This window comes from Acomys minous, assembly GCF_964271855.1.
Source record: "Acomys minous genome assembly, chromosome: 8".
In the NCBI taxonomy this organism is placed as follows: domain Eukaryota; kingdom Metazoa; phylum Chordata; class Mammalia; order Rodentia; family Muridae; genus Acomys; species Acomys minous.
The window spans coordinates 47,088,270-47,109,623 of record NC_140489.1 but is presented as its reverse complement, the minus strand read 5'-3'; the positions used below and the strand labels follow the sequence as shown (position 1 = coordinate 47,109,623).

Sequence of the window (21,354 nt, the reverse complement as noted above, 5' to 3'; positions counted from 1 at the left end):
CTTGCTTAAGAAAAGTGCAAAGTCCACATACTTCATTTATTTATTCTGGTTTACAAACTTCTACTTTATTGCTTAGCTAACTTCTGTTTTCAGGATATTTGTTTTAGGTAGAAATGTTTCTGATACACGTTATATTTTGATATTTTTTTAAAGCAAAAAATGGGCATCCATTTAAAGTTAGAAGACTGAAGTTAGTAGTTTTCTCTGCAAAGCGCTCTCCTCTCTCAGTGAGATCTATATAAAAGGAGAAAGGCACCGTCTTGGTGAAACATGATAATAACTGCACAGTCACACACCAAGAGGCCCATGGGAGAAAAGATGGATCCAGAGATTTTATATCCAGCAAATCAAGTTTCTAACTGTGACCAGGATGTAAAAGGGTCAGCAGCACTGTTCCATGGCTCCCAGGTGAACGATCTATAGGGTGACTCTCCCTAGACAAGGCTGATGTGAAGCCCAGGGTGAACGTTGTATCTTGTTTACTGTGGTAGGAAGAACAAATGAAAGATAAAAGAGAGTCAGGTACCCAGCACGAGGGAGGCAGAGGGAGGCGGATCTCAGTGAGTCAGAGGCCATCCTGATGCACAGAGATTGTTCTAGGACAACCAAGGCTACACAAAGAGATCCTATCTTGGAAAAACAACAACAAAAAGAAAGATAAAAAGAGAATATCATTTTCAATATCTTCAGTCTATGAGCAAATAAATTAAAAATAAAGAGGAGAACATATGCTGAAAAGTTTTTGAAAGCTTTCATTAAATATTCATAGCCACTGATGGCAATATTGGCATTGCTACTCTGAGGCTTTTGTGTTTGTATTGTGATATAAAACAACTAAGTAATTATGGGATGTCATAATTCAGTATTTTCCTGTGCCTAGGAAGATCAAGATTCCTGATTCAGGATTCTGGGTAAGGAGGCACAGATATGATAAAGGAGTTCAATGAAAATGTCTTACTCCTGTATCTGAGTGTTCAAAATGCAAATACCCGCATAAATTAAGGTAATAGTCTATCACATACACATTACACACCCACATACATGTACACATGCACACACATAAAAGTACTAGCTTTTCCCCCTGAAAAGCCCTAAGAATAACGAGCAGGTAAGCATTACCCCGCATTGGTAACGTTCATATTACAGTTTCCAACTTGAAGAAAGGGTGCTGCCTGGGGAAATGCTTGACTCTGTCCTCGGGGTGAATCCCAGTGCTTGAAGCAGAAGTACCATGGTCAGTGAAAGTTTGATGCCAGCTTGGTTTATATAGCTAGTGCCAGGCCAGTCAGGGGAACATAGTAAGACCCTGTCTCAGTGTGTGTGTGTAAGGTGGGTAAGAGAGGGAGAGGGGGGAGGCATAACTTGGAACAGCTCCCCAAAAGAAATGTGATCAAAGATATATTATCTATTTGTCTGGTTTTGTCTGTCTGTCTGTCTGTCTGTCTGTTTCTCTCTCTCTCTCTCTCTCTCTCTCTCTCTCTCTCTCTCTCTCTCTCTCTCTCTCTCTCTCTCTCTCTCTGTGTGTGTGTGTGTGTGTGTATTTGCAATATTTATCAGACTTTTCCAAAGACTTTTTGTTGTTGTTTTGGTTTTTCGAGACAGGGTTTCTCTGTGTAGCCTTGGCTGTCCTGGATTTGCTTTGTAGACCAGGCTGGCCTCGAACTCACAGAGATCCAATTGCTTCTGCCTCCATGAGTGCTGGGATTATAGGTGTGCACCACTACACCCACTTATATTTATTTTTCTTATAGAGAACCTCCCTGCCCCACAAATTATATAAATTTCACCTTTGTATACTACGTGGCATAATAAGAGCCCCTAAAGAAGCTAATGATATAAATGTAATAGAGAGAAACTATTTTAAAAGAAGCAAAATTTGAATGTTTATAATATCTCAATAGGAAATACTGATGAATTCTAGTCAACATTAGAATATACTGATATACTTAGTATACTTTTTTCTTGTTTTGTTTTGTTTTGTTTTGTTTTGTTTTTTTGGTTTTTTGAGACAAGGTCTCTCTGTGTTAGCCTTGGCTGTCCTGGAGTCACTTTGTAGACCAGGCTGGCCTCGAACTCACATCGATCCGCCTGCCTCTGCCTCCTGAGTGCTGGGATTACAGGCGTGCACCACCACGCCCGGCTCCCTTAGAATACTTAAGGATAAATAATTCCCATAGAATTTGCCATAGTAATACTCAATAAGTAGGGGTAGATGAACAGTTAAGAGAGAGCTTTGAAAATCACTTTAAGAATTTTATTTCTAGCTTATTTGTCCAACAACTATAAAATAAGCAGAAGATTTTCTCAAGAATGAGAATAGTCACGAAGTGCAGCAACTCTGAGTGTCTTGTTTAGATTGCTGGTGACCTACTGAGTATGAGGCCCTGGCTCCAACCCCAGCACCACCGGTGAAAGCTTGAGTATGGAGGCTGATTCCAAAGGACTGCTGATGTGTTGGATCAAGTCAGAAACAAGCCCAACCAAGACTAAGATGATTAGAGAGCATAATACAAGCATTTTGACCCTTGACATTAATGTTGATATTAAAATTTAAGAAACTACACAAAGATACTGATCCTATGCTAAGCACTGTGCTTATCCTAATAACTAGCAAGCAAGAGGCTTGCAATCCATGACAAGCCAAAGTAGTGCAGGAGTGAGATCTGTGGTTTCTGTGTGGTCCCAGGCTTCACTTCTAGCTATTAGTAGCACTTCCTCTAATGGGAATCTGCTCTTAGTGGTTCCATTCAGATCTCCTTCTGACCACAGGGATAGTTTCAGGACCGCCCACAGTCAATCACAGCAAGTCCCTGGACTTGGCTGGTACAGCTGTCAGTGAAAACTGAACTGCACAGCAGTGCTAATCTAGTGCAGTGTTCTTCAGAATCTCAATGTCATCTTGGTCATCATGTAGAAAGGCCTGATTAGAAAGAGAACTGGCTCTGGTATCGTCAGTTATGGAACCAGTGAGAAATTCCACGCTTTTTAACTTAATTGTGTTAAATTGGATTTCTTTATTTACAATAGAAAAACTATAATCAAATTCTGGTATGTTAAATTATTGTCGTGAGGAAAGTACAGAATAACATGGGGGCATAAGTTGGACCTTCAGAATTACCTTATGATTTCCACATGCATTTGTCAGAGCTATCAGTGTTCATTGTATTTTAACCATTTATACTCAAACTTTTATTTCAAAGTTATTAGGAGATAGAAGGAAAGATAAGAGGAAGTCTGAGAATGCTAATTTTCTTGTGGTAAAAAGTTAAGGGTCAAACATATCCTTAAAAAGAGATACCAAGCCTGGTGCAGTAGTACACGCCTGTAATCCCAGCACTCGAGAGGCAGAGGCAGGCAGATCTCTATGAGTTTGAGGCCAGCCTGGCTACACAGAGAAACCCTGTCTCCAAAAACCAAAACAAAACAAAGTCTTGGGAAAAGCCTCACAAGTATTATAAACACACACACACACACACACACACACACACACACACACACACATTCTGAGGCTAACCATCAACTTTCTCACCTATAGTAGAATGAATTAATAATCACTCACATAATGGAATGTTATGCAGTGATGACTATGAATGAGAAACAGTTTTGGTAAAATTCACAAATATGATGTTGGATGAAGACATGCAAAACCAACTTACGATTTCTCAAGTCAAAATAGTGATCCCCTTTAAGCAGAGGTGGAGGGGAGAAAGCAGGAGCAGGGGCTCTGGAGTGATGGACGTGGCTTTTCTATCTGGTGCTGGTACATGGCATGCTCAGTTTCTGAGAGTAGGTTAAGCCATGTCATTATGTGTGATTTTCTGTATGTAGAACATACTTCAACATAGAAGATTTTAAAGTGAACATACCACTTGAGAGCTTCTGATGGTGAAAGTTGATTACTAAACCTCCTCAGCCTCTTAAAATGCCATCTTAGTAGACTTCTAATTTCAATTATATTTTAATGTAATATTTTTTACTTTGGTTGTGTCATTATTTTAAAATTTGTATTTCTTTTTCTCTTGCCTTATTCCTTGTGTTACCAAGTGTTAGCTGTGGTTGCTTTTGAGATTTGGAATGCATTTTAAATTTCTTTCTCTGGATTTTGTACTTTTGTGATAAGAAAATGCATATTAGCATCTCTATTAAGATAAAATAATTCAGTTTAGGGGAAAGCTAGTAAAGGGCAGGCAAGATGGCTCATGTATAGGAGTGCTAGCTGCTAAGCCTTATTAACTGAGTTTACTCTCTAGAGCCCATAGGGTAGAAAGAGAGAACCGATTGCCACCAGTTCTGACCTCTAAACATGTACACATAGACACACATACATGAAAAGTTCAAAAAGAAACATTTAAAAAGAAAACAAAAGAATAAAAGCTGGTAGAGTATGCTTTCCACAGGACTGCTGTGAGTTCAGCGACAGGCTGGTCTGCACAGTGAGTTCAACATCAGAGTGGACTATGTAGTGAAATTGTCTCAAATGTTTTACTTCTTTAAAAGCTAATCTGGTATCTTATGCATATTACTTTGCCAGAGAGAGGTGGGGGGGGGGTAAGAAGGGGGCAGGGAAAGAGGGAAAAAGAGGGGAGAAAGGGACAGACTCTCATGGGAACACACACAAAATCTAATTATAGCTCCATTCAGCCAGCTTAATGGTGGGTCATGGCTGGCCCTCATCTCAATGGGATGCATTCATTGTGGAGTTAGTAGGCAGCTTGCTGATGTCATGGCAGACTGCTGAGAAGCTGGTGTTTGCTTTGAGTGCCACAATATGATAAGGAACATGGTTAAGATTCAATAATGTGATCAGCTTCAGTAAAAAGCAGAGGGCTACAACCTCCAAGCACTCTTACTTGCCTTTTCTTACTATTTTCAGAGTCTGATATTTCTTGTTCGAGACTGGAGTTTCCCATACGAATTTTCATATGGAGCTGATGGTGGTGCCAAGTTCTTGGAAAAACGTCTCAAGGTTGGTTAGCTGTGTCGGTGCATGCCATTTCCCCTGAACTAAAGTGGTCAGATGATCTTCTGCACAACTTCACTTGCCTCTCACAGTATCTCTATATACAACCCAAGATGGATTTGTTAATAAGCCATGGTGGAATGGTAATTTTAAGTATTGTCAGTGATTTGATACAGATACATTTTTGGTAGTTGTGTAAAACACTTATTCCTGAAAGTATAACTTTTACCTTGAAGATGCAAAACAGTTCAAGACTACAGAGTAAATATCTAGATTGACATTTTCTAGGCAATTTAAATAAGTATTTGATTCTGTCATTTCTACAGACTGTTAAACCCATGGCTGAAAGGGATTGGGGTATTTAGGCTTGTGTGAAATACCTAGCCATTCAGATGCCTTGCTAGAATTTAAGTGTTGAGCTGGTTTGTTTTTTTGTTTTTGTTTTTGTTTTGTTGGGTTTTTTGGGAGTGGTGGGGGTGTTTGCTTTCTCAACCTCATCCAAGCTAGAGTAACCTGGGAAGAGAGAATTTCAATTGAGAAAATGCCTTCATCAGGCTGGCCTGTAAGAAGCCTGTAGGGGCTTTCTTGATTGTTCAGCCATTGTGGCTCTGGAATGTGTAAGAAAGCAGGCTGAGCAAGCCCTAAGGAGCAAGCAGCACTCCCGTGGCTTCTATGCTTCAGACCCGCCTTCCGGTTCCTGCCTTGAGATCTTGGCCTCATGTCCCTTGGTGATGAAACATAAGTGAAGTGGAAATAAACCTTTCCTTCCCCGAGCTGCCTTTGGGCACGGTGTTTATCTCTGCAGCAGTAAACTATGACAGGAATTTGTACCAGAGACTGGACCAATACTGAAATAGACCTGACCGTGTTGTTCTGTGGGAAGACAGTGGCTTGTCAACTGTGCTAACCGTGCTGTGCATCTGCTATACACAGATATGGCTGTATGGACAAATTCAGTCCTTTAATCCCAGCCACATCATGCCATTTTTATCATTATGGAAGCAGACAGGCAAAGCAAATATAGGATGTCACAGAAATCCTGTGTTCAGTTTCTGTCCCCCAAATGTTTAACTCCAGAATGACTTTCTGCAGGTCTCGGGGAACCAGCATGAAGAACTACAGAATGTCAGAAAGCACATCCATTCCTGTTTTACCAACATTTCCTGTTTTCTCCTACCTCATCCTGGCTTAAAAGTAGCTACAAACCCAAACTTTGATGGAAAACTAAAAGGTTTGTCTGCCTTTTAATGAGTATGTTTGCTTTGTTTATCTGATCATGGAATCGGCTCCGCCTGCTTGTGGCTGCTGGCTTAGCTTTCATGTGAGGCAGGTGACGAGATGCTGGCCAGGGAACTGGGGGTCAGGCTTGGTGACTCTGGTGCTGTTTGTGAACACAGACCCACGTCTTGCCTCCACCAACAGCTAACAGCCTCACCTCTCATCTCTGTGCTTTGAAAATTGCCTCTGTGTATGCTTAGCTTTCCTTATTCATATTAAAATGGGAAAATGTCTGTGTTTTGGAATATTGTATTTGTTGAAACACATAATTAGATGCTGAGAGCAGACATTGGATTCAAATGGCTACTGAAGAATCTAACAAATTATAAAAACTTCACCAAAAACCAAAGTCCTCTCCATATAAGAACAACTTTCTTTAAAACAAAAGAATAAGCACTAAATGTTTTTCAGGTATTATCTTTTACAGCATGTAATTTGTGCTAACAGAGGTTGACTAATGTTTGAAAAGACATGGAGGTAGAGATAGGATCTTCAGAAATGGAAGTTCACATTCTTGAAAGAGTCAAGGCACTGTCTTTAGACAATTGCTCTGTAGTTGATTCGATGTACTTCAAGGTTCTTTTGACTTTATACTTGTGAGCCTGTCATTGAACATACCATAGACTCCAAGCTTTCTTGTCTAGTTACAGCTTTTTGCATTGTGTCAGAGGTGAAATAGTGACATTTTGTTGCTTTTTCATTCATCACAATTATTATCAAGGGGATTTTAAAGTACATTAAAAATTAACAACATATCTTGTGCCAATTTTTTAAAACATGCAGATTTGATCAGCAAAAGTATTTTCCCTTGGGACCATGGAATTAGCTGACACCTTTATCTTAAACATTGGCAGTTGATACAATAAGCACCAGCATTGCTTTTCTATACCTGAGAATTTTCCTCTTTTCCCTGTGTTTACAGCAGCAGACTGCTGTGTGCACATCACATTAACATGCAGATGCCAGAAGCCTGTAATTTCACTGCTGCTCCTGAACTCTAACCTCCTAGTGGACACACAGCCCTCTTCCTGTCTTTCTTCTCTAGGGTTGGGAGCCATAAACAGGAGCGGGGGGGGGGGGGGGGGGAGGGTTGGAGAGAGGGGTGGACCTGAACAAGGCTTCCTTACCCGCTGGTCTGTTCTCTCATATTCCAAGTAGCTGTGCCTCTTGCTTCCACTGAGGCACTTTGCAGTGCCTATGCTCAGGAAAAAAAAGTTAGGAAATATCACAGATACACCCACCTACTTTGTAATAATTTGTTCTCCATCCAATTGAACCACTATGCCTACATAGATATTGGCCTACACAGTTGACTACAAGCATCTGCCAACTGTGAGTTTGCAAAGTAGCTAGCCCTGGGAGAAATAGAAATGAAAACAGTTGCTCTAAGTTCCATTTTAATGAGGCTTATATACCTTATAGGATTGCTGCTAAATCTGCTTTGTGCACAGAAATGTTCTTCTTCATCTCACTGTTTTGTTTGGCAGTTTTTAAAATCTGTTATCTACAGTATTTTTCCAAGTAACACTGAAATGTTTTCTTTTATTGAAAACAGGTTTTTTTCTCACATACTATACCCTGATTATGGTTTCCCTTCCCTCTCTCCCTCTCAGCTCCTCCTTCCTCTCTTCCCATCTGGATCCACCCCCTTTCTGTCTCTCATTAAAAAATAAACAGGCTTCTATGGGATGACAATAAAATAAAATATAACAATAAGATAAAGCAAAACTAACACATCAGAAATGGACACAGCAAACAAGTAGAAGGAACAGAACCCCAGAGAAAGCACAAGAAACAGAGTTTCTTACGCTCAGGAATCTCATAATACATACACAAAGGACCTGTAGGGTAAAAGGAAGACACACACACACATACACACACACACACACACACACACACACACACACACACACACGTATTTTAAAAGAAGAGCCCCGACAACACATTATGATACAAGGAACCTCCAAAGATGCCGCTGAGTCCGCTTTTTGTCGGCCATCTACTTCTGGCCATGCAGCCTACCCTGAGAGTAGTTTGTCTCTCCAGTGAGACTCCCTTAGAGGAAGCTAAATTTTCATTTGCAAGTGGTTATCAGTTGGAGATAGCTTCTGGGTTAGGGATAGGGGCATGTTCACTTCTCTTTTCAGCTCTAGGGCCCCAGCTGGTACATACCCATGCAGATCCTTGGATGCCGCCTCAGGCTCTAAGTTCGTATGTGTACCAGTCGTATTGGTTTCCTTGGTGTTCTTCCATCCTCTAGCTCTTTCATTCTTTCTGCCTCTTCTTCCATGTGGTCCTCTGAGCTGTGAGGGGAGGAATTTGATGGATCCACCCTGTGTAGGGCTAAGTGGCCCAAGGTCTCTTACTCTCTGCATAATGTCTGGCTCTGGGTCTCTGTATTGGTTCTATTTGCTGTAGGAGGAAGCTTCTCTGATATTGCTGAGCAAGGAACTGATCTCTGAGTATATATAACAGAATATCATTAGGAGTCATTGTGTTGCTGTTTTGTTGTTTTGTTTTGATTTCTTCAGAACAGTAATATTTGGTTCTACCCTAGGTCCCTGGGGTATCTAGTCTCAGGTTCTTGGTCACCCAAGCAGTGTCAGGTATGGATTGAATCTCATGGAATGGGCCTTCAGTCAGATCAGACATTGGTTGGCTACTCCCACAAACTTTGTACCACCATTGCGGTAAGGACACCATTGTAAGTCAAAGGCTTGGCAGTGTGCAGAGTACTTTCCTGTACCAAAGACACATGTAGGGGTGAAAGCTCTGTGTAGGCCTGATTGACTTCTCCATGTTCAGGGTGTTGTGTAGGTGTTGTCTTCAGCAATGTGGCCTTGCTGTCAGTTTGTGGAGAGCAGCCTATTGTCTTGACAACAGCCCGAGTTGTTTGGAGGTTCTCATTGAACCCTTGGGCCAACAACTCGATTAGATGTAACCCAATCCAGTACTGGAAGCTTTGTTTGGCTGACGAGTGGTACACTTGGGGTTCCGTCTCCCCACTGTTTGGCGATTTCATTTAGATCTTCATACATGTACATATTTTAGGAAGCTTCTACTGTATTCGGTTTCCATAGTACCTCTCAAATGACCCTTAAATCTGTCTCTCCCTGCATTCCCTCATCTCCCTCTTTCCTCAACTTTTCGATTTGATCCTCCCATTCCAGTTCCACACCCATTTTTCTCTGTCTCTTTCCCTTCCCTAGGGAGATGTGTCTATGCCACCAGTGCCTTACTCTGTACCTAACCTCTGTGGTTTTATGGATTGTAGCTTGGCTGTCATTGACCACTGCTAATATCCACATATAAGAGAACACATACTACATTTGTCTTTCTGAATCTGTGTTACCTCACCCAGGATATTTTTTTTTCTATTTCCATCCATGTACCTGTAAGTTTCACTTCTTTCTTTCTTTCTTTCTTTCTTTCTTTCCTTTTCTTTTTGTTAACAGCTGAGTGATACTCCATTGTGTAAATGTACCACATTTTCTTTATCCATTCTTCGGTTGAGGGACATCTAAGTTGCTTCCAGTTTTTGTTGTATGAATAGAGCAGCAATGCCCATGCAAACCCTGAGTCTTATAATGTGATGATTTCTACCCTGGATGTCTTATGGGCGAGCCATGGTATTCTTCAGAGGGCTGCATCAGAGTGGTTGTCTGGCAGAAATGCCTTCTGGATGCAAACAGTTGTGAAAACTTTGTTCTTTGGTAGTAGCTTCTCATGTGCTGTTCACAGGCAGAAATAACTTTCTAGCTCATCATCAACACTAATAATCTGCCCACCATCCTGCAGCGCACTGCAGTCATTACCATCTTTAATAGCACCAGAAATAACAGTATTTTCAGTGTTCTTAAAATGTTATGATTAGATTTAATTGCTGGTAATGAAGGAACTTCCCATACTGAAAACCACAGGTCAAAAGTTTTGAGTCATGTTCATTCACCCTACACTCAACTAGCCTTTACCGAATCAAATACCTGTGCTAGAATAGAAATAGTTTTTTAATTAGCAAGGAGTTATGCATACACTGTGGGGCCACTTCTTTAGCAGCAGTTAAGATTTCAGAGTCAAATGCTATGCAAGACAATTGCTTTTTAAAGAGGAAAAAAAAGCTGGGCGTGGTGGCACTCCGATGGCAGAGGCAGGTGGATTGCTGTGAGAAGCCAGCCTGGTCTACATAGCAAGTCTAGGACAGCCAAGGTTACACAGAGAAACCCTGTCTCAAAAGGGGGTGGGGGAAGAGACTTCTAATGATTTTGCAGGTAATCTTGATAATTACCTTCATTAGTTTATACCCCAGTCCTATGCCATTGTGCCTACTCTGTGTAGTTATTTATAAAGCATACATTTCCAGGTGTATATTTGGTAACTAAGGTAACTACCACATAGGCCCAGCCTCTGGAATCCTAAGAAGTTTGTGTTCTCTTGAGGCAAAACTTACTGAAGAATTTATGAAAAGACATCATCTTGAGTGCTCATTCACTTCTGTGGGAACCTGGTGCAGGGCATAGTCTTGTTATTAACGGGGCTGGTCCTGAACGCCTGGACTCAAATGGTCCTGCCTCAGTCCCACAGCAGTTGGCCCACACCCAGCCTCCCCTTTTTGAGCCTCTATACATAACCATAAGACACCCAAAGGTTCAGACTACATGAAATGCTTACATAAATGTCAAGAAACACTTTATAAGTCATTGGAGTGGAGGTAAGAGAGCCAAGCAGTGGATGATTGTCAAGAAGACTGTCTCCCCAGCCTCGGGTTCCCGTAGTTGCCAGGTGATGGGAAGGGAGTGGGATGTTGCCACTGGGGCCAGAGAAATGGAGGCAATCAGAGGAGGTTTGATTCTGAAGCATGGAGGACGGGACTGGATTTTTAAAATAATGGTGGATTTCCTTTAATTGTAGAAATCGATGATGAATTCATCAAAAACTTGAAAATACTGATTCCATGGCTCCTTAGCCCCGAGAGCCTAGATATTAAAGAGATCAATGGGAATAAAATCACCTGCCGCGGCCTGCTGGAGTACTTCAAGGTATCGTCTCGTGTCTAGGACTCTGTGAGCCTTCACATACAAGCTCAGTGGGGCAGATGTATAAATAAGGCGCCCATAAAAAGCTTGGAAAAATTATGACACACCTAAGAGAAAACGCTTTCTGAGGAAATACAGTCTTTTGAGGAAACTCCTTAGAAGTAAATTTACCATTTGAATTTAACTTGAGGGAACTATACTCTGGAATAGTATTTCATGGGGTGATTTCCAGAGCTCACGCATACTGAATTTCACCTTTAAGATTGTTCCAAAGCAATTATGTTTTCCTCTTGAAAAAGATTCTTCCAAACTGTTATCTGCACCAATGGGGTTTTTAGGACAATTACTTTAAATCTGTATTTAGCTCTTAACTTTAACACCAAATGCCCTTTGCCAACATGCATACTTAATGAAGAAGTACTTCAAAATTAAATGTCAGTTTTTAAGTTGGTATTTACCATATAAAATGCATTCTTATGTGTTCTATTTTCCTTCATCACTCTGTACAATGGTTGATCTGAATGTCCCATCTAATGCTGTAGATAAGCTTACAGTTTGGGTTCATGATCCCTCAGCACCTCAGGTCCATACAGCATGTGCTGTCAGCAGGGCACAGACTCAGCAGGGGGAGGTACTCCAACAAAGGGGCTTGGGAAAGCTTTAGGGAGATGAATTGAGCCTTCCTGAAGATGGGCAGCATTAGCTATGTATGTATGATAAGAGCATTTCAGAAGGTGGGAACAGCATTAGTTTAAAAAAAAAAGCAAAGAAATAATAGTTCCTGAAATATTTTTTAAATTGTCAAGACCCCACAATACAACTTACCACAAGAAATGTTGAATGAAATTGCTTGACTAAGTCTTTCTCCTTTGTCTTAGGCATACATAAAGATCTATCAAGGTGAGGAGTTACCACATCCCAAGTCCATGCTACAGGTGCGTACTAACCGGAGATATGGTGCTTGAAAACATCTGTCCCTAAAGCCAAGCTTTCCCGCTCATAATCACCTGAAGACCATTTGCCTACCAATGCGTCCATCTGAACGCTTCACACTTTACTGACCAGCTAGCCGTCTGCCCATGCAACAGCTTTATGTAACAGCCTTATTTATGTTGAGACCCACTTTGTACCAAAAACTTTGTGTCCTCTTTGTACTGAATCTGTTTAGAAACAGATTCATTCTGTTCTGCCCAGTGTACTGGTTCCCACTGCACTTACTGAGACAAGACTAATATACTTTTAAGAGAAAAAGTCATCCAAATGAACATTTATTTTAGCATATGGCTTAAAAAGTAAAAATTTAGGTTTTATACATCTTAAAAAGTTAATAATAGTAATTTAAACATGCAATAGAAACACTTGTTTCAGTTCCTGGATGCCGGTCCTCGTACACTTCTTGCATGTGATGCATATGGTTCCACTTTACGTTATAACATGTACTTTGTCCCAAGGCCACAGCAGAAGCTAACAATTTAGCGGCTGTCGCAACTGCCAAGGACACATACAACAAGAAGATGGAAGAGGTAAGAATTCAGGATTTATAAAAGTAAGCAGTATTTCATTTTTGAACCTTTTCTTTAATGTCACATCATGCTGTGTACATATGAAAAGGGACTTTAATGACACTTTGCTCAGGATATATATATCGCATGTCTCATATTCCTAAGATACTTTAAAAACTGAACATTGCACAACAGGCATGGGAAGCTGAGGAAGAAAAATTGCCATGAAAGTGACACCAGCGTGGCCTATGTATGAAACTCTGTCCCAATAAACAAACAAACACCACACACAATGCACAGAGTGTTTGTTTGTTTGTTTGTTTTTTCAAGACAGGGTTTCACTGTGGTAGCCCTGGCTGTCCTGTAGACTAGGCTGGCCTCAAGTGCAGATATGTACCTGCCTCTGCCTCCTGAGTGCTAGGATTAAAGTCGGGGATCACCACAGCCAGGACACAATGCACAGTTTTAAAAGCATTAAAACAACTTTCAGTTCTCTCCTAACAAAATATTTTTATTCTCATTTTATTTGACAAGGCGTCCCACTGGGAAATGCTACTCTCTCCACTGTGCATACTTAATTCTACAGTGTTAATATTTCTCTTAAAACTTGCAGGAAATAAAAATCAAGCCTCAAGAACCAGTATTTTTATGCAGTATATTTTCTGATTTTAGTTTTAACTAATGTGAGAGGAATCATTTTCTCTTAAAAATGTTGTAAGATCAAAGTGACATCTAAAATTGATGGAACCTTACAATAAAGAGAAATTTGGTATATAATTAAAGGATATTCAGATGTATTGTCAACATTAAAACTATAGCCAAAGTTAAGGACACGGTTAACTGAAAATTGCTTTGTAACTACTTTTTATGTGCATGCATGTATGTGGGGGTCAGGAGTTGTCCACACACATGTAATTTCCTCTGTTGCTCCCCACCTTATTTCTCTGAGAGCCTTACATTGAACTAGAAGCTAAGGTGGCCAGTGAGCTCCACCCCTCAGCGCTGGGGTTATAGCGTGGGCAGCAGTGCCCCGTTTGTTGTTGTTGTTGATTGTTTTGTTTCGTTTTACATGGTTGTTGGGATTGGAAAGCAGGTCCTCCTGTTTGCATAAGCAAGTATTCTACCCACTGCGCCATCTCCCCAGCCTGCCTTGTAATGTTTTAAAAACTTGAAAGTGAAGTTCAAGAACATGTAATGTGCTTCTACCCAGTTTAAGAAAATATCCAGTTGGCTCCGTTTAATTTAAACCAGTGAAATTGCTAAGGAAAATACACTTCATAGTTCAAGGGTTTTATATTTGATTATCATTTTAAATTAAACTTCATTGGTCAAAATTACTTCAGTATAATTTGACTCCTAGAAGAACTGTTTTCTTGGCTTTGTATTCATTCTGTGAACAAATAGTTGGCAATTATGTTGAGTCGTGACTTTTCATCTTAAAAGAATTTGGTTAAGTCATAGATACTATTTCCTATGTCTTAAAAGAGAAGGGCTGGGCACTGTGGCACTCCTTTAATCCCAGCACTCAGGACACAGAAGCAGGTGGGTGGCTGTGGGTTTGAGGCCAGCCTGTCTACAGAACAGGCTCCATGCCAGGGCCACAGCAGTGAGTTCCTGTCAAGAGAGGCAAAAACAGAAATGGATTGTGAATGACTTTATTATCCAGGCATGGTGACACTCACCTTTAATCCCAGCGCTCGGATGCAGAGGCAGGTCAGTCTCTGTGAGTTCTCAAGTTCCAGGACAGCCAAGCCTACACAGAGAAACCCTGTCTCAGGAAACAAACAAACAAAAAAGACAAAACCATAAAACTTTATTATATAAGCCTTTATACCAGCCACATCTGATAGTTTAATGCCTCATGGATATGGGGGTAGATACTTTGGGCTGACAACACATATCTGCCTCCTTTCTGTCACTTAATGACAAGATTATATTTTCAGAAATGCATCAAATAATTTTGTTGTGCAAACATTACTATGTATTTAGATCACTCAACTTGTCCTGTTGATGCAATCAAAATACATAAATGCAAGAGGAATGAAGTTGTAGTTAGCATTACACAGTGATCTTTTTATTAAGTAGAAATGGCTTCTAAGATAATGATGAAAAGTATAATGTGGTAAGTACGTAGCCATTTATTATGACGAAATCTGTAGTGCATGTAATTGTATATGCTATACTTTAAACAACAGCTGTTTAATAGGTTGTTCAGATTAACCTTACTGTAACTGGCAACACTGTTCTAGCTGCAGTGTCACCAGGTGATGGAAATGTAGCCCATCTGAGTTTATCATTCTTATGCCTCATACCACTGTGCTCTAAGAAAAGTCAGCTACTAATGGAAATTTTGGATACAGTTGCTAATTTACTCCCTATTACATAAGCAAACACTTCTCTGTCTGACTTAGGTTTGTGGTGGTGACAAACCATTTCTGGCCCCCAACGACTTGCAGACCAAGCACCTGCAGCTAAAAGAAGAATCTGTGAAGTTATTCCGAGGGGTGAAGAAGATGGGTGGGGAGGAATTCAGCCGGCGTTACCTGCAGCAGTTGGAGAGTGAAATAGATGAACTGTACATCCAGTATATTAAGCACAATGATAGCAAAAATATCTTCCATGCAGCTCGCACCCCAGCCACGCTGTTTGTCGTCATCTTTATCACATACGTGATTGCTGGTGTGACTGGATTCATTGGTTTGGACATCATAGCTAGCCTGTGCAACATGATCATGGGACTGACACTTATCACCCTGTGCACCTGGGCATACATCCGCTACTCTGGAGAATATCGAGAGCTGGGCGCTGTAATCGACCAGGTAGCTGCAGCTTTGTGGGACCAGGTAAGAGTACTTTTAATTTTTCTCAGTTAAATTCTGTGCACACTGTGTAATTAATGTTGCATTCAATATCAGAAATATACAGGTGAACATGACTTGGGCCTATTCTTTAAAACTTCATAATATGGCAAGATTTTGAACAACTAACTATAATAGAGTATGCGTTATATAACTGTTTTCTAGTTAACATTTTAATATTGAAAAGATATGTAGATAAACTGTTTTTACTCTCTGGTTCTAAAATGTTAATATTGGCAGAAATATGAGAAAACAGTTACTGAGCTGCTTGTGACCCTGTGTGCACTGGCTTTGTGAGAGCTTTTCTATATAGTATTCACTTTAGTATCAAATTCCTACAGACTCTGTTTGACCCAGACTTTTGCACTAAGCCACAGCATAAGACAGTGGTCGGCCTCTGACCTAGCTGCTTTGGGTTAGCTCCTTGGCCTTTTAATGCAGCTGAGGGAGTCAGGGCCCCATGGCATGATATCCAAGTAACTGACTAAAGACAGGAAGGCAGTGGTAAATATATGGAAGACAACACTAACTTACCAACTCAATGTTCTAGAAGTCTCCTTAGTTACTTATTGAGAATTTAGGGAAGTTAAAGGTCTCCATACAATTTTGTATTTTAAGCTTTTGAACATTGTGGTCTAGAGGGGTAGCTCAGAGTAGCATGCATGTACACACACGCACGCACGCACGCACGCGCGCGCGCACACACACACACACACACACACCATGAAGAACACAGTTGTCTGTACTCCATAATAGAATGGTCTACAGGGGTAGCTCAGAGTAGCATGCATGTACACACACACACACGCACACACACACCATGAAGAGCACAGTTGTCTGTACTCCGTAATAGAATGGTAACTAAAGAGTAGCGTGCCTTCAAGGACTCAAACGGAAGCACCCGATGAGAGCACACTGGAGATGAATGCAGTCCAGCTGCATCCTGAGCCACTCATTACCCCAGAGCCTCACGCACACCTGTTAGTGCTAACAGATAGATGGGTTGCTGTGTGAACCTCAAACCATCCTAAACACAGTGCTAAAACCTACCAGAAATACACAATTGGCTTCTTTAAACTATTTTTGATAAAATAGCTGGAAAATGTTTGGGAGTATTTTTCCTTAATGCTCACAACTGATACTACAAATAAAGTTGAAAATTATGTTATTAATTAAGCAAGATAATAATGCTTTTCTTTTTTTAAAAAATTGCCTTTGCCACAGGGAAGCACAAATGAGGTAAGTTAACATTCTTATTTGTAAACATATTCCTATTTTATAACTGACTAAGCATTAAAGGATATCTTAGTCTTATCTTAGAAAATACTTCTCTAAAACATAAGTTTGTATGAAACTTTAACATATTCCAAATATTATGTAGGATTTAATTTGCACAAAAGTGTCATTAAAGAGTGCCTGATTTAGTTCCTATGTAGAAAATGTCATGTTTTAAGCTTTAATAGTACATTACGTAATTTCCTCATTTTGGTCAAATACCAGACAAGAGAAAACATGTAGAAAGCATAGGTTTAATTGGCTCAGTTTAATAAGAGATCATGGTGGAGAAGGCATGGTGGCAGGAGCAGAGGGCAGCAGAGAAGGGAGGCTGGCGCTCGGCTCACTTTCTCTTCTATTCAGTCTGGGACCACAGCCCGTGCGGTGAACAGCCTCACCCATACCGAGGGTGCATCTTCTCTGTCTAGTTTGTAGACATACCCAGAGACGTTTGCATAGATGACAAAGAAGACTTGACAGCCACAGGTGTCCTCTGCTCTTCTGCAGTGAAGCCTCGGGTCTGCAATCTGAGTAAATTCCATTGCAGAGGGCATGTAGATGCAGCTGCCACCTTAAGAACTTTGGCTTTGAGTTGACAGCTATGGAGCCCATGTTAAGAAGGCCCCATCAAGGGGTGAATTCCCAGACATGGCCCATGAACTAGCATTCCTTCCTTCCCATGTACAGGGAAAGAAGCTGAGCTTCCAGACAGAAACTGTCTTTGGCACTAAGAAAAATTGTGTCTATAGAATTGTTGGGTCATTTTCTTCAGTTAATCTTGAACAACAAATAATTCTTCCCTAAGTTTCTGCTTGACTATATATGTGAATTATGTCCTCTAATCAAATAACAATGGAACATTTAATATTTTAAGGTCAGTAACAGCTACTTTATGTAGAAGTAAACTAAATTCACTACAAAAATGAAACAAATTTCAACTTTATACATAAAATCTTTTTTATACATAAAAACCTAACACTTGAAGGGAATTGGAATGAAGCTAAATATACTGGGAGCAGAGCAGGACAAAGCTAGGATGCTGCCATGCTGTACTGACCGCATTTACAGGACGATCACAGCACTGAGCAGAGCAGGACAAAGCTAGGATGCTGCCATGCTGTACTGACCACATTTACAGGACGGATCACAGCACTATCTGCACTTACAGTGTCAAGAAAAACAGCTATTGAGGCTAGAGAGATGGTGCAATTCCGAGAACCCACACAGCAGCTTACAACTGTCTGTAACTGTAGTCCTGTGGGATCCGATGCCATCATCTGATGTGTATGCATACATGCAGACAAAGCATCCATATATATAAAATAATTAATGTTTTAAAAAAGGAAACAGCTACATAGAATCACAAATGAATTCTCTTGAGAATAGCTATATAAATATTAAGCTTTTATCCAATTCTTAAAAATATTAAAACTACAGACTCCAGAATAAGTTAAGTCAGAACTGAGTATTCAGTTTGTGACAGTCAGAGGGGATAAATCTTATACACTAGCCAAGAAGGGAAAAGGAAGACACTTAGGCCTACCCAAAAATGTACAGTATGTAAAAATGATTGCTGGGTGTGGTGGTGGCACATGCCTCTAACCCCAGTACTCAGCAGGTGGAGGGAGGAGGATCATAAATTTGAAGCTAACCTGGATCACATAGTGAAACTTTATCTCAAGAAAATCCCTAAAAGCCTTTTGACTCAAACACCATTAAATTAACCATTAAATACAAGGAATTATTGGAGGAGGTCATTTCAGTGAGGAAAGGCTTTTTTAGGGTGGTTTTTCTGAATGAGGTTCTGTTCAGTCAGAACTGAATAGTGGAAACACAGCAAAATACGTGAAATAAAGGAGCCACCATGGGGACAGAGCAGTACCCCTTTAGCTGCCCTGGCACACACACAAGAATGGAAAAGGAGGCTGCAGATCCGACTTGTCTAAAACTGGCAATGTTCACAATGGGGGAGTGCCCACATGTCCCTGGGACATGGAAAGCTATTGGGCTGGGAGATCGCAGTCTAAAAGATGTTTAAGAGAAAGAAAGTGCAGTCAGAGAGTAAATGCTTGGGAAGCTCAACCAGTAGCACATGACATGGAACAAAAATACATTTTAAGATACTAGTTACTGCTGTTTGTTTTATATGTGTGTGTTTCAGCTGCATGCAAGTCGATGTACCATGTGCATGCAGTACCACATAGAGGCCAGAAGAGGGAGTCAGATCCCTTAGGACTGGAGTTACTGGTAGTTATGAGCCATCATGTTTGTGCTGGGGGTGGAACCCGAGTCCTCTGGAAAAGCAAACAGTGTTCTAACCTGCTAAGCCATCCAGCCCCCCTGCAGCCCCCACCAGGCTGTGTTTGACAGAAGGAGTATCAATTCAGGACTGAGAAGATGGCTTAGTGGGTATATCACGTACCACTTAAGGGTGAGGACCTGAATTAAAATCTCCAACACCCACTTAAATGCCAGGTGGATGGAGTGGCTTACCTATAATCCCTTTGCTTACAAGTTAGAGATGGGACTCTCTGGGCAGGCTTGGTTGCTAGACTGGCCAAATTATGAGAGTCCCTGCCTCATATATAATGTAGACAGCAATAGAGGAAGACAACCAACAACTTCTGGTCTTCACACACACATGAACTCTCATATACAAATGCACACACACCATATAAAAATGTATTTTAAAAATATGACTTCAGTATGCTGAATTTTATATAGTACTATAAGCTTAAAAGGGATAAGTTACATCTGTTGTGCTTAATGGTCTATATAACCCTGATTCTTACATTCTAGGCTTTATACAAGCTTTACAGTGCAGCAGCAACCCACAGACATCTGTATCACCAAGCTTTTCCTGCACCAAAGTCAGAACCTACTGAACAGCCAGAAAAGAAGAAAATTTAATTTTAAAAAATTACAGGTGCATGACCGTTTGTTAGTTACCTATCAAAGCTTTTGTTTCCATGCAAACATTCAAAGTGCTTCCTTCAGACAGATTGAAAACCAAACACCTGAGGACTCAAACAGTTTAATTCTTTACTCCAGTGTTTAATAAGCAAATGTGTGTATGCATGGTTATTTGTTAACCTGTACAGTTTCTTGATTTCTGTCTTTAAATATGCTGTTATGATTTCAGGTATTTGTAAATTTGAGGACAATAGATGTGTTCTGCTTGACTTTTCTAAGTTCTACTACTGGGCTATAATTAAATATTGTGTGATATTACTCCAGGATTGGATATGCTCATTTAATTTCTATAGAAAGTTTAAGTTATTTTGCATAGCTATTTGTTAAAGCACAGCATAACTCAGCAGGCTTGATTTAATCCATATAATCTTACACATACCACAGGCTCTTATCTTGAAATATATCTAAGAGCTTAAAGTTGCTTTACCAAAAACTACACATTGTTTCTTTTATATTTATGACTTAATATAGAATGTAAATCTTCTGATAAAAATGCACAAAAATTGTTTTGTATATGTGTTTGAGTTCCACTGCACTGTATATTTTTTCATTTGGTACACCAGAAATGTATTCTTCATAGGTTTATTCTTTTAATACGTGAACTATTAAACTTGACTGTTTCCTAACATTAAAACAAATGCTCACTGACTTTTGAGAGGTGCTGGTGTGGCATGAAGGGCTATCCCACGTTAGTGAAGGTGCATTTTCTTTCTGATACCATTTCAGGACAAGAATGGGTGCTCTGGGTGGTGAGACCATACACTATTTCCAATACCAGTTCAAACTTAAGTTTCCATCTTACGAAGCATAAGCTAATTAGTTACTCTCCAGTTCTTTGATCTACTGTTTTATTTTTTCAGACAAGATTTTTCTGTGTAGCTCAAGCTGGTATATTTTTTTTTTTTTGGGTGGTGGTGGTGGTGGTGGTGGTGGTGGTGGTGGTGGGTGTTAATACAGGGTTTCTCCATGTAGCCCTGGCTATCCTGGGTGCTCTGTAGACCAGGCTGGCCTCCAACTCAGACATCCACCTGCCTCTACCTCCAAAGTGCTAGGATTAAAGGCGTGTGCCACTACTACCCAGCTATAATATATTTCTAATGGCAGAAATCTTTAGTAGAGTTTTATTAAGGAAACCAAACCCTTTAGAGAAAAATAAAGATTAAGGTGGGAGGGAGAGTAGTCATGGGGGAAATGGTGACGCTTCTTATCAGGAGCCCTCAAACATTTTTAACTGTCTCAGAAATGGTGAATGATAATCGAGCCAGAAGAGTATGTGCACGTTCATAAGCTGCTGTCCATCAGATATACTTTAGAATGCCCGACCTATGCTCAGTACATTCCCTTTCCTGCTGGTAACATCCCACTAGTCACTTTAGTTTTCAACTTCCCCTTTCATTATAGGCTTCCTCAGCTTGTGGGCCCTTCTGAACAGAAAAGCATCAAATCTAGATCTAGAACACCAAAACATGCACTCA

The 21,354-nt window shown here is 40.4% G+C and overlaps 1 protein-coding gene across 7 annotated transcripts in view; it reads left to right on the top strand.

Moving 5' to 3' along the window:
* The window catches only part of ATL1 (atlastin GTPase 1), an 80,321-nt gene extending 60,179 nt beyond the window's left edge, over positions 1-20,142 (top strand). For 6 of the 7 annotated variants that reach the window (XM_084791363.1, XM_084791357.1, XM_084791358.1 and 3 more), the window contains 8 exons: positions 4,874-4,966; positions 6,053-6,191; positions 11,147-11,274; positions 12,150-12,206; positions 12,723-12,794; positions 15,185-15,616; positions 16,856-16,870; positions 19,706-20,142. In XM_084791363.1, coding sequence (XP_084647489.1) covers positions 4,874-4,966; positions 6,053-6,191; positions 11,147-11,274; positions 12,150-12,206; positions 12,723-12,794; positions 15,185-15,616; positions 16,856-16,870; positions 19,706-19,816 — 1,047 coding nt within the window. In that variant the 3' untranslated portion in view covers positions 19,817-20,142. The remainder of the gene's footprint in view (positions 1-4,873; positions 4,967-6,052; positions 6,192-11,146; positions 11,275-12,149; positions 12,207-12,722; positions 12,795-15,184; positions 15,617-16,855; positions 16,871-19,705) is intronic. The other variant, XM_084791360.1, reaches the window with a different exon arrangement.
* The last annotated feature ends 1,212 nt before the right edge of the window (positions 20,143-21,354 follow it).